Source organism: Chelonoidis abingdonii, chromosome 1, assembly GCF_003597395.2.
Source record: "Chelonoidis abingdonii isolate Lonesome George chromosome 1, CheloAbing_2.0, whole genome shotgun sequence".
NCBI lineage: Eukaryota > Metazoa > Chordata > Testudines > Testudinidae > Chelonoidis > Chelonoidis abingdonii.
Genome location: NC_133769.1, coordinates 265904653 through 265922687, shown reverse-complemented (window position 1 = coordinate 265922687; position 18035 = coordinate 265904653). Strand labels below are relative to the sequence as shown.

The 18035-nt window shown below is 40.5% G+C and overlaps 1 protein-coding gene across 2 annotated transcripts in view; it reads right to left on the bottom strand.

Annotated features, from left to right (window-relative positions):
• Nucleotides 1-18035, bottom strand: part of EFNB2 (ephrin B2) — a 504468-nt gene that overhangs the window by 439792 nt on the left and 46641 nt on the right. The window contains exons 3-5 of one of the 2 annotated variants that reach the window (XR_012654999.1): nt 13209-13301; nt 12349-12462; nt 9731-10841 (exon numbers count right to left, since the gene is read on the bottom strand). Coding sequence is in view for 1 of the 2 variants with exons in the window: in XM_032790084.2 (XP_032645975.1) it covers nt 10459-10841; nt 12349-12462; nt 13209-13301 (590 nt within the window). In the remaining variant the exon portion in view is untranslated. Of the gene's footprint in view, nt 1-7315; nt 10842-12348; nt 12463-13208; nt 13302-18035 lie in introns of those variants that run through there. The other variant, XM_032790084.2, reaches the window with a different exon arrangement.

The window sequence follows — 18035 nt, the reverse complement described above, 5'->3', positions numbered from 1 at the left end:
CATTTGGGTTAGTGCAGAGGGTGCAGGGAGCTGAGGTGACAGACTATTTGGTGGTGGATAGTATGCCCAGAGCAGAGAGGGGACAGACCATTTGGTGGGTGGGTAGTGTGCCTGGTGCAGAGTGGGGCATAATAATTGAGTTTAAATATTGTACTGAGAGGATGAAAAGAGACATTTGAATTGAAACCATTTTTATTATACATTTTTTAATAAAAGTAAGTAGCAAACTACTGTCTATGTCCAGTGAAATACAAATTACAATTATTATGGAAATTAAATATCACTTATAAACACATTGCTATTAATATAGTTTTCAGTCCACTAATGGTAGTGCTAAGTGTAGTGACACTTCTATAAAGCATTCTCTCCCCATTGAGGGGCTTGGGGTGCCATAATACAATCAGCATTGTGGATGAGTGTAGAACTCAGGACTGTGAGAATATTGAACCAGATGCTAAACTGAGCAACATTAATTTATACCAGCTGAGGATCTGGCCAGAGAGTACAACACAATCACTTTCCCCAAGTTAATACCCAAAGGCCAGAGAGATGAGGCAGGCCCTCCCTACTTCTTGTTTAATTAGTTGTATTCTGGCAGTACCCATAGACACTGTCCATACGTGTATGAAAATACAGACCAGGCCCCACAGGGCTCAGTATCTAAGGCCTGGTCTACACTACGCGTTTCAACCAAATTTAGCAGCATTAAACAGATTTAACCCTGCACCCGTCCACACAACCAAGCCCTTTATATCGATATAAAGGGCTCTTTAAACCGATTTCTGTACTTCTCCTCGACGAAGGGAGTGGCGCCCAAATCAGTATTGCCATGTCGGATTAGGGTTAGCGTGGCCGCAATTTGATGGTATTGGCCTCCGGGAGCTATCCCACAGTGCACCATTTTGACTTGCTCTGCAGCAACTAGGTCGACACCGTCCAGTAGACAAAAAAAAGCCCCGCGAACTTTTTGAATTTCATTCCTGTTTCCCAGCATGAGAATCTCAAGCACAAGACCACGCAAGCTCATCAGTAACAATCAGTCTCCGAGAATCGAAAAAACTCCAGCATGGACCACGAGGTACGATCAATCGCTTATGAAGCTCTCTCCTAACAGAATCCATTCCAAAAGACAAATGAAAAAACATTTTGAAAAAATTCCAAGCCATGATGCAGACAGCCACACCGACTCATACATTGCCATGTGACATTAAAGATTCAGACAGTCCTACAGAAACTTAAAGAAGCAAACGAAAATTCCGGGCAGACTGAAAACATGCCGCTTCTAGCAGCATGCATGCAATTCTAGGAATCGCCACCACTAACCCCACCCGTCCTGATCTGATTGGTATAACGCAGCCATGGCTGAGGATTCTGTGACAAGGAAAGACTTTGTAGAAGCACACAGCACTCTGTCTCCCAACACCAGGATCTTTTCTCACGACGAATACCCTCCCACCCTCCCAAGCCACTATCTAGACAATGAAGCCCATGTAAGGACTCTGGTGATGTACCTTTAAATATAAGACATGTTTAAAGCAACATTTTTAATGATTATGCCCTGAGACTTGATGCATTCATGGCCCAGTGCACAGTTAATGAAAATCTGTTACTAGTAAAGATGAGCAAAATCCTCCAGACATCCCATGAAGCTCCCTGAGTACCCAAAGCCTTTGAGAATCTGGGAAGTGCTGCTTTATTTTTCCACTCCGTTGTAGACACTTACCACATCATGCATTAGCAATAATCTGGTATCATTGCATGGACAAAAGCCGACGTATATGTTCATTGAGTGGCATTCAAGCAACATCCTCTTATCTCGCTGTTTATCTCAGAAGTGATATCATTTATGTAACCTGTTAAATCAAATTAAGTAAGGACAAGATGCCATCCACTGCTTCCTTGGCTTAACAAAATCCTTCCTGCAGTACCAACTGGGACGAGCAGGGGTGATTGCGCTGAGCTTTCCGCGTTATTGCTAGCAGATCTTTCCTCTACCACCACGCGGTTGTGCGTGGAAATGGGTGTAGCCCAGTGATCTTCCATGATATAGCCACGTGTTCTGCACGTTAACAAGAAAAAAGCACACTCAAAGCTTTGCTTGCTATTTGGGAAAGGAGGCCTGAAGATGAAGTCTGCAGAAGACGAAAGACAATGCCTTACCATGCAACATGCAAGCCAATCTTGCTGCCCGGACTGCGCTGTGATCTTACACAAAGCTGCACACTCATGGCAAAAGTGACCTATGAAAAACATTTGCTAGTCAAATGAATAGTCTGTTCATCTAAAGAGTATACCTTCTCTAAAAATGATCTTTAAATACTTCTCCCCTTTTTCCCTCCCTCAGCACTGCAATTTTCAATCTCCCTACTCTTCCCGAAACTATACCCATAATGCAAAAAAAGAAGCGAGAAGAAATTTTTCGGAAATCATAAAGTATCCGCAATGAAAGATCTCATTCTGAAGATGAGGATTAGTACAAATACAGCAAAGTAGCACTGACGCTGAGGACAGAGGGACCAACGTGGAACTAGAGAAGGAGAATCTTGAATGAGAAAGATGTGAATGAGATCGCAGAAGATCACAGTTGGGATGCAACCGGGCTGCTGCGTATCAAATACTTGCCCCAGCATATGTGGACTTTCAGGAACGCAGCAATCACAGAGTCGCTTGCACCCCTGTATAACACCCCCCCTCACTATATTCCTTAGCCTCCTCACCTGCCAGACGGAGGTAAACTCGTGGAGTAACTCGCACCCCCACTCCACCCCATAGTACAGCCCAACAAAAGGCTCTCATTATGAAAATTTTTATATGCCTTTTCCTCCCTACTCCCTCCCCCAAACCCCACCTGACTACCTTGTTCAGTCTCTCCCTCTTTTATAATTAAGATAAAAAATGATTTTAAACCGAGAGTGAACTTATTCCTTAGAAAGCAAGCTGTGCAATCAAGGGGTTCATCAAAAACTGTTCAAAGCTTCTCTAGAGCGCACCGCTTCCTGGTCTCTCTAATCGCCCGGTCTGTTCCAATCACGCCATATCTGCCTCACCTCCCTCCTCCATAAAAGTCTCCCCCTACTCTCACACAGATTGTGGAGCACACAGCAGCACAAATACAAAGACATTGGTTGCAGTCTGAGCGAGCAGTAATGTGCCCATCTCCTTTAAACATCAAAGGCACATTCACCACCTCTGCACTGCGCAGCCGTAGTTGAACAGCTTCTGACTACGCCAGGCTGCCTGGTATGCTCATGAGCCATGCATCAAGGAGGCTGAGCCCCCAGAATGACAGCATTTCAACATCCCCAACTGTTATTTTGTCTGGAAGTAATTCTCTGCTGGCACCATTAACAAGTAGTTCCTAAGACGCTGAGCGTCATGAAACCACCTTCCTGGCCTCCACATGATGTTGGGAAGCTCCCTGTGATCACCATGTTCACACCATTGAAATACCCTTGCAGTTCATGTATGGTCCCTGGTAGCTCCATCCAAGACAGAATAGCATCATCTATGCCCCACCACAGTTAGGAATCCATTCAGCAAAGCCAGTCCACTACCTGCCACATTCCCAGAGCACTACTTTTCGTCTTACAGTAGCTAATATTGCTTTGGCCGCATCACAGTTACCCCACAGTAGATTTGCCCACTCCAAAGTATTCGATTGACCACTTCTGGCTTTGCAACTTCCAAGGCTATCACTTGCTTCTCCACTGTGAGGGCTGCTCTCATCTTGGTATTATGGTGTTTCAGGGCAGGGGAAAGCAAGTCACAAAGTTCCATGAAAGTGCCCTTACGCATGCGAAAGTTTCTCAGCCACTGAGAATTGTCCCACACCTGCAGTACTATGCGGTCCCACCAGCCTGTGCTTGTTTCCTGGGCCCAAAATCGGTGTTCAATGGCTAGAACCTGTCCCATTACCAGCAGGCTCTTCAAAGCGCAGGGACCCGCAGTTTGAGAGAATTCTGTGTCCAAGTCCTCATCACTCTCGTCGCTGCTCTGCCGTAGCCGCCCCCTCCTCACCTGGTTTTGCAGGTCCCGGTTCAGCATTGACTGCACGAGAATGCGCGAGGTGTTTAAAACATCCATGATTGCTGTCTTGAGCTCAGCAAGGTGCATGCTTGCCATGAAATGGTGTCTGCACAGTTCACCCAGGAAAAAAGGAGCGAAACGGTTAGCTGCTGCTGCTTTCACAGAGGGAGGAGTGAGGCTGTACCCAGAAGGACCAGCGGCAATGTTTTTTGCCCCATCAAGCACTAGGATCTCAACCCAGCATTCCAATGGGCGCGGGAGACTGCAGGGACTATGGGATAGCTATGGGATAGCTACCCACAGTGCAATGCTCAGGAAATCGACGCTAGCCTCAGTACATGGACGCACACCACCGAATTAATATGCTTAGTGTGGCTGTGTGCACTCGACTTTATACAATCTGTTTTAAAAAAACGGTTTCTGTAAAATTGGAATAATTCCATAGTGTAGACATACCCTAAGTGGCACGGGGGCTTGCGCTTTTGGATCTCTAGTAACTCCAGCTGAGTCCAGTTCCTGGCTACCTTCTCTCTTCCACTAGCTTCTACTCTGATCCTATCTGTGGCATATTTGAATGCTGATTCCCACTCTCCTCTGAACTGCATGTTCCTTCTCTCCTCCCAGTATCCAATGGGCGAACTGCCTAGAACCTGGCTTCCCCCCTGCTCATAGTACAGTCCATCACTTGGCTGTCCTGATTTCCCTTTCCAGTGTCAGCACTTTTTACCACGTCCTGTTCAGCTTTGTAACATCTTTTCCAAAATCTGCACCAAGCCATTATCATCAGCAATGGAACCTCTTGTGTCCAGCTACCCCCAGAACTGGGTCTGACATCTAGGTCAAGTTTGGCTCCCCACTGCTCTCACAACTACTGATTCTTCTCTGCACCCCTCCCTGCCATTCCCAGCACTGCTCAAGCAGATTCTTCCCCCCTCAGCTCCACCCCATCCTTCTTTAGGACCTGCTCTCCACCTCCATCATGTGTGGGTAGAACCTTGCCCATGTTTGGCAAGGCTGTTAGGCTCTGTTCCCACTTTTAGCACGGGCAGAAGTTCCATGCACAAATAGGAAAAACACCACACCTCCTATCATTCTTCTTTCCATCATCACCATTACCTGTCTGACAACTACTAAGAACATGAAGCCCTGATTAATTAAGCCTCAGAGCATGCCTGTGAGTTAAATTGTATGTAGATAGAATCTCATTTTACAAACTATTGAAGAGTCAACAAGCCAAGGCCATGCAGTCCATCAGTGGCAACAGAACCAAGGAGTTCCAACTCCCAGTTCCCTTCTTTTTCCAAAAAGTCATCACCCTACTTGCAAACTGATGCTTCTCATAGTGAAGTAGCAACTGTGTCACCAGTGTGTTTTGTATTTTACCACACCAGGGTTTGTTTCTTCCCTCTCCCTCCCCGCTTCTGATTATATCTTTGGTGGCTACAAAGACCAAGATCATCCTTCAAAAGTCATTTTCCATATTTTATTGACTTTTCTGATTTCTGTTGCTATTACACCAGTTTTTGAATGAGTAAATTTTCTGCAGAAAGGGAATTTACAGTATTTATGGAATCAAAGTGTGTCACTCACTGAGTGAGCATTTGATTGATGCAACATTGCAATGTTCAAAAAAAGAGAGAACACTTCAGACATAGGAAGTAACATTTTGCTGTGCTTACTCTGTGAGACAATATTTCGTGTAATAGATTCTTACTCCACTTTAGATGGATAACAACTGTACATTATAATTTTATTTTCCACTTAGCAGAGCCTATTGACTCAGACAGACTCCTACTGGGGAACCAGGTTTCATAATGAGGGCAGTAAATTTTGATTTTGTGCTTGTTGATAATTAATAGAGCAGTGTCAGCAGCAGTGCAAAAATGCAAGTACATTTTTTTTCTCTGCATGTTATAAAAGATGGGCTAAGTCAGCAGCTTTATGTTGGGTGTACTTCTATAAGGCACATACAATTCACCAAAAGAAATGTAACAGACTGAATGGAGTGTCTATCTGTTTATTGATATGCCCCCCACCACATCAGCAGAGTATCTCAGCACCTCCCAATAGTGAATGTATATTCTCATGATACCCTAGTAAGATAGCGAAATATTGTTAACCCCATATACAACTAGGGAGTGGAGACGGGAGACTAAAGTCCTTGGCCAGCAAAGCATCCCAGTAACTTTAAGCATAAGATTTTATAGGATCAGGCCCAGGTGACTTGCCTGAGAAGTCAGTGGGACTACTCACATGCTTAGCTATACTTATGCTTAAGTGCTTTGCTGGAGCAGGGCCCAAGTGATTGGCTCAAGGTCATACAGGGAGTCTATGGCACAGCAAATTAAAGTCACTGACATTCGCTAGGCTTCCCTCAAGTCCAGTATAAAAAAAGTGTCAGTGCATCTCATGCTTCACCTATAAGTTTATTTTTCACCTGTCAGCAATTCTTTCCTTGATTATTCAGCAAAGACAAATAATTTGACAAATGGGAATTACACGACTAAAAGCGATGAATAACTAGCTGCCTTTCTCGAGTGGAAACTCTTAAGACAACTTGGCATCAATTGTTAAAGTGACAAAGGCATCTTTCTCCTCCTCAGACCTCCCCATATATTACTCTACACATGATTGTTCAAATTATGTGCTTTCATGGTGACTGGGCTTTGTAGAAAAAAATGACAGTATTTGTTAAATGTGGGTGTCAGTTGTTTAAGTGAAAATTATAGAGCAGCACACCCACATATTCTGTATTAAGGCTTGTGTTAGCTTGTAGGTCATAGGACCCAATCCTGGGAAATCTTATGCACTTTATTAACATGAATAGTCCCATTGATTTCACTAGGACTACTCACCGATAGTAAAGTTAAACACGTACATAAGTATTGGGAGCACTGGGACACTGAGAAATCCCGCTGACTTTAAGTTAAGTGTCTGCAGGTCAGAAACCTGGTCCTCGTTCTGCAAGCTGATACATGTTAGTAGGCCTCTATGCCTTAATGGCACCCACTGACTTCACTGGGGCTCCATGTGGGCATAATGGTCAGCCAATACGAATCAGGTTGCAGGATCAGGGCCCTAATTTGAAACAAAAGTAGACTTAAGTTCTCCCTATAAATCACTAATAGCTGTGGAGAGTTTTTTTAAAAAAAAAAAGAAAAAGAAAACTAACAAAAAGGAAAAAAATAAATAATCAAAAACTAAAGAAAATACTTAGAAGGCAAGATTTCCATAGGAAAAAAATATTTTATTTTTTTAAGAACAAATTCAGTTTGAAACAGACGTGGAATGTGATTTTCGTAATTTTTCATTTTCTGGGGGCTAATTGCAATGTGGAACTAAAACAGATTTCAAACCTATGACAGGCTAGTTAAAAAAAGAAAAAAGAAAGAAAATTATTTATAACTCAAGCATAATACTGTGTTACTTACAAACTGGACAAAGAAATTCTTAAATAAATATTCATGGTACACACTTACAGCACAAATATGCAGCAATTTGGCAACCTTTTATACCATTTTTTTCTCAATACAGTGCAAAGGGGACTGACACTGCCTTTAAACAAGCTGTAGCTAAATACATTGCAAAATTCAAATTTTATACAAAACATCTTGCTTAGACTTTATAAAAAACCAACGTTGCTCTATATACACAATCTGGTTAAGAAAAGCCATTTCTATCTTGTTTTCGTGTATATCTTTTTTATTTAAAAAGGTGAATAAGGCTACTGTAACACCCCAAATCCATATACAGTAAATCCGAACCTATTTACAGCATCTTCACTTAGACATGATGGTGCAAATTCCAAGTCGGGTGACTAGGGATGATAATACAAGCAAGGCATTTACAGTAACTTTTCAAAGCTGAACCAACGTCAAACAAAGGAACAGTTGGTAGATTGTCATAATGCTGCACCAAACACAAAACAGAAGCACAGTACATTTTTTCAATTAGTTGCAGGTTGCTCTTCATCAATTCATCTGATTTTTTTTCACAGTTAAGTACATAACTAGAATGTAGCCAACTGATGAAACATACACTTGATTTAATTAAAATCAGATTCACTATGCCTTTCTCCTTTTCCCCTTTCTCCCTCTCCTTCAAAATAAAATCTTAATGACTTACAAGAAAATCTTGTATGGATGGATTCACAGAAAGGAGGGGTTGTTGCAAAGAATTACATAGTACTGTAGTCACCATGGTAACTTTCCACCGAACCAGGCTTTTTTTTTTTCTTTCTTTTTTCCCCTCCTTTTTGACCAACATCATTTTCAGGTTCAGGAAATAGAGAGAGTAATCATTTCTATGACAGTTCATTTTTTTGCAGGTGCTCGCTGGAGGTTTGAGAACCTTAAAATGCTGTTGCTACATTTTCTTTCCGATTCTGAAAGCAAAGTGTTACCATAGTAACATGACCACGTTAAAGATGTCTATTTTGCATAGCACATAAAAAGTAGGATTCTTTTCGTTGTTGTTGTTCAGCGTGGGGAATGTGGGGGAAAAAACATGCTAAAGCAGAAAAACTTTAACCTGAAACTCCCCTTCTGGGTCACCTGCTGAAATCTACAGAACACTTCAGTCCATAAGGCAAGGGAAAACACGACACAGAAAATCAATGCCGGAACATCTTGTCATCGTAAAATATATGATTCAGTAACATTGATTTCCTGGATTTCTGGGCTTGTGTTTCCTAGTCTATGGTTATGTGAGACGCCTTTACAGGGCTTTGTTATTTTTGTATTTGCGATCATTATTGTTATTTTTGGAATGAAATTGTTTTTTTCCCACAAGCAGTCATCCAATTTTTATTTTTATTTTGTAACGCTGAGAAATTAAGACCATTTAATTGCCACAAATTAATTTCACATCTTCTGGTGTAGATTCTGTGCAATCTCAAAATATATATTAGAAAAACAATCTTTCACTTTATATTCCTTGTGTTCTATACACCTATTATAAATAAGTCATATCATCCTTCTCCCTCTCAGTGTCATAATTTATTTTATCCTTATGGTAAGAGGTTTTCCATATGTGCTTTAACTTTGAAACAGAGCACCAATGAACTGCTGTGTCAGTCACCGTACCTACACTGCACTGTGCAGGGACAGCCCTACCATAAACCAAAGAGTCAAAAGGCTCAATCAGAAACAAAATCCTGTTCTATTTGGAGAGCTGAGAATGTATTTAATAACTCCATTGGTGATGGAATTACTGCTCTTTTGACCCATTGGCTTATAATCATCTCGGTCAGATTTGGCTCTCCGCTATTTTCTTAAATGCTTTCCCTGTGTTTAGTAAAATGTGATAAGTATAGCAGCTGAGTCTGCTTAAAAAGTCATCCAAAGCAGACTACAATTTTGCGACAGCGTCCAAGCTGTATATCTTATTGCCAGTACCACAACAGCTCTGCCCTAATACATCATCAGCGGCCTACTATTGTCTTGTCCTCCAGGCCTGTTCATTTACTAACAATACCCCTTTGTCCTACTGTATTGAAGGTACTAATTTTTTCTGCACATTGCTGTTCGATAACCGTGAACTCCTTCAAGTGCAGCCCTAATCCACTGCGCATGTTGTGTCTCCTACCTGCCTCTTAAAACTTAGCATACCAAAGTGCTGTGCTACCGAAATTATGTTTCTTTCTGGCTTCTATTTCAGAGGCAGCAGCATTCAACTGCAATGGCAGTCAGGCCTTCCCTGCCACCATCCAATCCTGACTGGACTTCACTGACAGCCTAACTTTTGGCTGGAAATCTCCTTATTAGCAAACACAGTTTCTATAAATGTATTACCCATTCGAGAGAGGCTGCTGTAGCAGATGCATGGAGCATGGCACTCCAAATGTTAATGTTCCATTAGTGATGCAGGAGGTGGAGTGAATGGAAATCTTATGTGAAGGATGGCAGAACCCTGGATAACAGAAATAAATGTAACAGTGACGGACTAAAAGCAAGAGAATTTAAAAGTCTTACTTAGATGCCGAGGTCTGTGTGACAAATCCAGTCTGCACTGAGAGAGAGACACAAAAAGTTGTAAGACTGCATTTCAAGCCTGATATCCTAGAGCACCTTCCCAGGATGCCTAGAACTATTAAACGTCCACAGATCACTCCATCTTCCCTTGGCTTTTGTACATGCCTGGATGCCTGCAGCACATGGCTTCGAGGATGATGAATGTAACAAGAATACAGCAATCAGAGAATGGGTATCTTCTACAGAAAGTCTTCCAGCTTTTAGCGAATGTTTGTTCACTGAGACAGGAATTCTACAGACTAGATAAGCTGTCCAGCTCAAGAAGGCTCTCTGACAAAAGGGTGTTGCCTTTTCCCCCCGTGCCTGAGTCAATACTAGTGCACAAGGGGGTCATCATAAACCCCAACAGAAAGCATCTGACCAGTAAGTTTCCTCTGTAACTCAAAGGTACCACAGTTTGTCAGACTTTGTAATAAATGTTTGCTGGACTCTGAGGAGGCATCTCTTGAACTATGTACACTGGATGTCCATAGTCTCCACTGACCTTTTCATAGTGAGGGCAAAAAACACTGTCTGCAGTCCTTAGAGGAATGATAATGTCACTTGGCTCAGACCCATTGTTGTTGCCACTACGTTTTGGGGTGGCTAACGTACTAAGTGACAGAGTTGTAGTGTGCTGGGGTGAATGCTTCCTGTGTCTTCTCCGGTACTTCAATAAAAGAACCACCAAAGTGATGATGATGACGATGAAAATGATGCACCCTGATGCAATCCCTGCAAATAAGGCCACCTCTGAACCAAGTATACTGGAATGTCCAGCCTTACTGCCATCTGTGCTGGATCCTAGAAAGAGAGGAAAACATAGAGGAAAGTTATCACTGTCCTGTGACCATTTTATGGTGCTTAACTTAAAAATGTGAAGACTCAGCAGGACTGGAAGAATTAACTGGCAGCTAAACTTTGACAAACCAATTACCCTGTTAGGTAGCTAAATGCAAACAGCTGAAGTCAGCAATCAATATTAAACAAGACTTTGTGTCTGTTGGTCTTACTTTTATGCTGTTCCCAAACCACATTGTTTTCTTTTCATATATCATCATCCATCAGCAGCAAGGCCTGGGACTGACAAGACAGCCTTTGATACATTCGGCATCTTTTAACAGATGCCGGCCAGCTCAAGGCAGCAAACAGGGAAATGGTAAATCTCAGGACAGCTGACACTTTGGTATCATAGTGTTGCTACTTTCTCTTTCAGATCCTAGTTTAAATTAAACCACGGATTCTGTCTACGTATTTTGCTTACTAATGAAACAAGGAAGCTGCAGGCAGCAGGGGAGGTGGGTAAAATGTTTATGATGCAACTAGTTTTTATTATTTAAATTACATTTATTTAAAAAAAATACATTTGGAAGGCAGAAAAAACCTCTCACTCTGAACAGCCTGCTGAGTGCATGGCATCATCGCATTATCAGTTTGTCACAAGAATTCAATGAATTCTTACTTAGAAAGTTTGAAATAACTTCCCTCTCTTGATGCTCAGTTCCAGACGCAATAATGTTGAGGATGCTAAATTCTCATAACTATCAACTCTGCCTACAATAACCTTAGCACAAAATTGCTGACGCCTGCTCGACAACTGCCAACTCAAAGATTAATTAGCAGGGTAGCAAATAATGTAGCCAGTGAAGACAGACTTGACGCCATTGGTGAAACCCAGAGTTGACGATAATCAGTTTGGCTTTGTAATATTCTAAATTTGCTATCTTTCACAGTGACCTTGTTTATCTTTTTTGTTCACTTAAAGCAGTTTGAAGATATTGGTCTGAAAACCATGAGTTCCTCAACTTAAAAAGATACATTTAAAAAAAACTTTTAAAATTTAGGATCAATTAGTCATTCGTAGACTTTATAAGATCAGATAAGAGATAGAGCATTAATTATACATGTGTTAAAATAAACCTTACAAATGGCTGTTGAGAACCACTTGATAATGTATCAGACGGGAAGAATAGAGAGATTCTCTCATCTGCCAGGGTCCTAAACATAAATCAGCACTTACCACTGTAAAGCCATTCAGAGAAATTACTACCCAAAAACTTTCCTGGAAATGAATGATTTTCTTAGAAGATGTAATTTACTACAACTGCAAAATGGGATGGAGCAATATGTGCACTGGTCAAAATGCACAGCTTCTAGCTACCATCCACTGGTGCATCAGAACACATTTTTGTTTGATCTCACTATGCAAATATTTGCTTTTAACAAATTCCAGTGCTAAAATAATGATGTAAGGAATGGAAAAAATCCCTTAAAATGGCACTTCCCAAGACCAAAAAATCCTGATGTGTACCTGAATTATCCTTTACAAATGGACTCGTTGTGGAGCTTTTTCCATTGGTACCAGCTTCTTGTTCAGGATGTTTAGTTGGATTAGTATTACGGGGTGATCCAGCAGAATTGGGATCTGTACAAAAGAAAAATGATTGATTTCAATTTAGACAACTGAAGATATTAAGCTTTATAAGGCTGCTATATATGATGAGATAGGACTAGCTTTGAATAGAAGATTCTTTATGCAAAGGGCTATGAGAGAGAAGAATATAATTTTCCTTTTAAAGCAAAATTGATTTTTTCAGAGGTTTAGATTGTGAAGCCATCTGCAGAAACTATAGGGATTCCTGTAATTGGCTAGAAAAGCTTTGCAGATGACATTTCAGTTTAACTGAGCAAGTTGAGTAACTCCTAAACCAATTTCTAATTAGAAAAATAATTCTTTCTTTCTGCACAATAGGTTATCTATATATAAAGAGACAATGAACAAAAACCTCTTCTGTAGTTAGAATTCATAACAAAAAAACTACAGAAACATTAGCTTCCCTCCTTTCATTTATTCCAAATAATTATGAACTGTGAAGTTGTGGTTTTGTTTTTAAAATAAAAATAAAAATGACTGAAATGCGTTATTACTGGCTATCCTTCCCTTCTAGAGAGCTCTGCAATAAAGAGATCTTATTACACTAGCGCTCCTCTTGTAGAAATCTGTCAGTAGCTTAGGTACAGAAAATAGGTTTTGCTCTCAAAATCTAAGGGAAGAATGACCAAACTAGACTCAGTTGGCACTCTGTTCTATGCTATTAAAAGAAGCCTGCACACTAAGTGGGGTACTGAGACTGATCAAAGTGATTTCATGAAACAGCAGATGGTCTTTACCTTGTCCAACTTTCATGAGGATCTTCATGGCTTTTGTCTGGCACACTCCTCCCTCCTGGTTATCCAGGCCCTCTAATGACCCATTTGATGTTGCTGATTAAAAGAAAAACAAAAAAAGATTTCAGGAAATAAGTAGGCAAAGTGATGTGAATATGCATGCCTGAAAACAGGGATTCCTTTAATCTACTGGAATCTGTTCTTGTTCCTAGTTGACCTAGGAAAAGCTGTGAAATGTTGAAAGCCAAAAGAATGAATACATCGGTAAGTCATACATTATATACAAACGCTGGAATGAGTTATCAGGTTTCAAATTTCCTCAACCACTTTTTCTTCTATGCACAATTGACTGACTTTCTATTATGCCCCTGGATGAAATGGCATTACCTTCCAAATAAAGGTAATGGAGTCAGCTGAAAAAGAAGCCCTGCCAGGCTCAAAGCAGCAAAGTACTTAATTCACTTTTTTTTTTTTAAAGCAACATCATAATAATCACCACAGTACACCTGCTTCCTCTGTGACAGATCTCCTGTTTAAGGAAATGTGCACATACAAAAGACAAGGTGAAATCTGAGGTTCTACACTAGTTGGAAAACAGTATTTTATTTTTTTTAAATACAATCTTATTTTTCTTAAGGCTTTTAAAAACTGTTCTACTTCAACAGAAACCTTTCAGCTTCTACAAACAAATTAGTGTCTCCCCCATGTTTAAATTGTTCTTTCTTATCTGTATGCTTGCTTGAACTCCACATACCCACTTGCAACCAACTGCTAGCTGGTATTGCAATCTGATTTGTGTATGAAGCACAACTCACTTCGGGAACTCATACAAATCAAGTCAGAGTCTATGTGATTTTACTCTATCGCCAATATTCAGGGAGAGAGGGGGAGATCAGTTTTCTTCCATGCTACACTAATACTATAATGTATTGTATTCTTGGGACTACAACGTATTGCATCCTTTACTAGCCTCATCTTTATAAATATGCTCCTGACAGATAATACTGCAGATTAACCAGATACATTAACAACAATGCAGTATTTAATAGTGGGGGATGATTCTAAATCTACTTCATTTCATGATTGGTATGAGTGTTTTGTCCATTTTCCTTTATTTCCCCAAACACACACACACACTGATACCAGAACACCTAGTGCAAAAAAATTAAATAACAGATACCAGTTGTATTACTTGTTGGGATTCCCATGGACTGCGTATATTAAACAGCACTTTTCTTCCTCTAGACTCAGTCGTTTTATCTGAGGACCTAATTCAGCAAGTGCCTCACATTGTCCAGCTCTTTGTTTTCAGTTCCCCTTCCCCTCCCCTTTCAGCTTCCTCTGGGATTTGCTTTTAATATAGCTTATGTGTATTTCCTACTTCCTTCACAGTGTCTTCCCAGCCCATGTTAATATTTTTCCTGCTTTAATCTTCTCCTTAGCTATATACCCTTTCCACTGAACCTACCTTCCTACCCTGTGATCCACTGCTTGTTTTTTTTCCACTTCTGCTTCTTTTGTGAGTAACCTGTTCCCCCCTGCCCCACATAACATTTCCAACTTGTTACTCCTTCTCCTATACTGTCCTTTCCTTATATTTGGGCCCTCCCATTTTTCCCCCCTCTACAACTAATCTTGTTTTCCCTTCCCTGACTGCACAATCATCACAAAGAAAGTTACTGAAACTTCAGTTTGTTTTTATTTCTAATCTTTTCTTTTAAAAAGTTTTCAAAATGAAAAAAATAAAACCCAACAACCCACACCACGATAAGTAATTTAAGATAAAAGCAGATCTGAAATGTGCCATTGCATTGCCAGACTCAGAAAATAATGGAGACATATAGTTTTGAGGTTTTTTGTTTTGTTTTCTAGAGGGAAAAAAAATCAATACTAAGAACTAGTTCTGGATATAAATCAAATATGTCGTTGCTGAAAGTGTTTTTTATGACCTATTTGCCAGTGTACAGGCACAAGGACAGGAAAAAAAGAAGTAAATAGAAATATCAAAACTGAGCATCAGCTGGGAGTACAGCTAATAAACACTGACTTTATTTTGGTTTTTTTGTTTGTGAGTTTTGTTTTTTGTTTTTTATATTTAGGCTACAATCACTTTAAACTCCACTTTCTCGGATTTTAATTGGTTAGAGTACAGCCCCTTCTCAATATCAGTATCCTTTAAAAATTTGTCTGATTTAACCTACACTGTCGGAGACCAAAATAATATTAGAAGACCCACAGTTTAACCCCAGTCTAATACAAGGAAAGTAAGATGACAATAGGAATGCAAAACTATTACAAATGCCCGGTCTCCATCATGATAGCCCAATATTACAATGAAACTGATGTGTGCTTTTCAGAGTTCGAACTGCCTTGCTTGCTTACTAAAAGAATGCTTTCATAGCTTTGATGCTGGATGAATGAATTTGCAGGAGTATTCACTTTTTCCATAGTCCTTCAAGGGGTTTTCTGAAAGCTGATGTTATAGTTTAAGGGAGAGAACACCATATCCTGTGGAAGAAGGAGTATTCAGTGAAGTATATTCCAGTGGCAAAGCAACTTCTCCCCTTAATTAAACTAACAATTAGTCAAGGCTGGAGGAGAAAATTATTTGAAAAATTTCATTATGGCTGTCAAGATATCACCTCACATATTCCAGTGTGTGGGGAGGAAGAAGGGGCAGTTTTAAACAGTTTTAAGGTTCAGGAAGATGAAGGATTTTCACTGAGAGAGAAAAATAACATGGAATACCAGAGAAAACACTCTTTTCTGTCAAAAGCTTGGTATGCAGAAGTCAAACAAGGGAACTAGTGCAAAATATTCCTAGAACACTTGCGGCTGTCTTTATATTTGATCTCTGAGTGAAAATTACACTTCCAGTGATCTAAACCTCCTCCATTACACACACTCGCACACTTCAAGTGGGTAGCCCTGTTCCTGGAGTTCTAATTACATTAATGTTGCATCCTGATTCCTAAGAATTTTTTAAAATAATTAATAAAGGTTTTTACTGTGATATTATTAAAGGTAATGATCATGAAATCACAAAAATAATTAACTATATTTTATAGTGCACTTGCTAATCTGAGATTTGTGTTTATAAAATATTGAACCAAAATCTTAAACTCTCCACTCAGTTTATTTAAAAAAAGAATGTGCATTTTCTATGCCTTGACTTGATCTGCTTTAGAAGCATTTGCTCCAAATATTTTATCTGACAGCCTATTGTCATGCTAAGAAGAAAGTTTATTAGGCTCTAGTTACATGCTGACCACGATGCAGTATGCTTGAAGATGACCATTTGTATCATTGTTCCTACCACTGTTATACAATTGCAACAAATCTTGTACGAAGTGTATCACGTCAGGTGTCAATGGAAAAGTTACAATCTGTCAAGTATGATTAGGCTGGTTAAATCTATGCATCATCACTGTATCTGGAGTTATGAATATTGGCTAGGTATTTGTATCTCAGGTGTTTTTGTTCTTGGGGTGACACCGACAAGGTAGGCTATGCCTTCACTAGCACTTTTGTCAATAAAACTTAAGTTATTCATAGGTGTGAAAAAACACAACTTTTGACCGATATAAATTACACTGAAAGAAACGCTGGTGTGGACATCGCTATATTGGCGGGAGACACTGTCCCATTGACATAGCTACTGCCCCTCACTGGGGAGTGGTTTAATTATGTCGACAGGAGAGCTCTGTCCCGCCAGCATGGACCAGCTACACAGGAGCTCTTACAGCGGCTCAGCTGCATCAGTACAGCTGTGCAGCTGTAAGATTTCTAGTGTAGACACAGCCATAGTTTACATTCAGTCTCGCCAGCCCATTATGAATAAATGAATACAAGAACAAATGGATATAAACTGGCCATCAGAAAGTTTAGACTTGAAATTAGACAAAGGTTTCTAACCATCAGAGGAGTGAAGTTCTGGAACAGCCTTTCAAGGGGAGTAGTGGGGGCAAAAGACATATCTGGCTTCAAGACTAAGCTTGATAAATTTATGGAAGGGATGGTATGATGGGATAGTCCAATTTTGGCAATTAATTGATCTTTGATTAGTAGCAGTAAATATGCCCAATGGTCTGTGATGGGATGTTAGATAGGGTGGGATCTGAGTTACTACAGAGAATCCTTTCCTGGGTATCTGGCTGGTGAGTCTTGCCCGCATGCTCAGGGTTTAGCGGATCACCATATTTGGGGATGGGAAGGAATCTTCCTCCAGGACAGATTGGCAGAGGCCCTGGAGTTTTTTGGGTTTTTTTGCCTTCCTCTGCAGCCTGGGGCAGGGGTCACTTGCTGGAGGATTCACTGCACCTTGAAGTCTTTTTAAACCATGATTTGAGGATTTCAATAGTTCAGACATAGGTTAGGGGTTTATTACAGGAGTGGGTGGGTGAGATTCTGTGGCCTGCGTTGTGCAGGAGGTCAGACTAGACGATCATGATGGTCTCTTCTGACCTTAAAGTCTATGAGTCTAATAAGCTATTCAAGCTTGATGGGCCATAAAGAATTCATTCTTCAGAAAGCTCTTTCTGAGGATGCCTCAGACAGCAGGGAGCCAATGGCCACCCCTGTGATTCAGCAAAACATGTAAGAGCGTGTGATGAGAACATGTGACCTCAGACTCCATCTTTGTCAGTAGCTTTCCATACTCAGGGTCTATGGGCTTTGATTGGGACAGTAAATTTCCATGCATGTGGCAGAGGTAGGGTTGCCAACTTTCTAATTACTAAAAACTGGACCCCCCTGGTCGACCTCTTCCCCCTAAAGCCCCACCTGTTGCTGCGTATCTTCCCTTAAGACCCTGCCCCACATTGCTTCTTC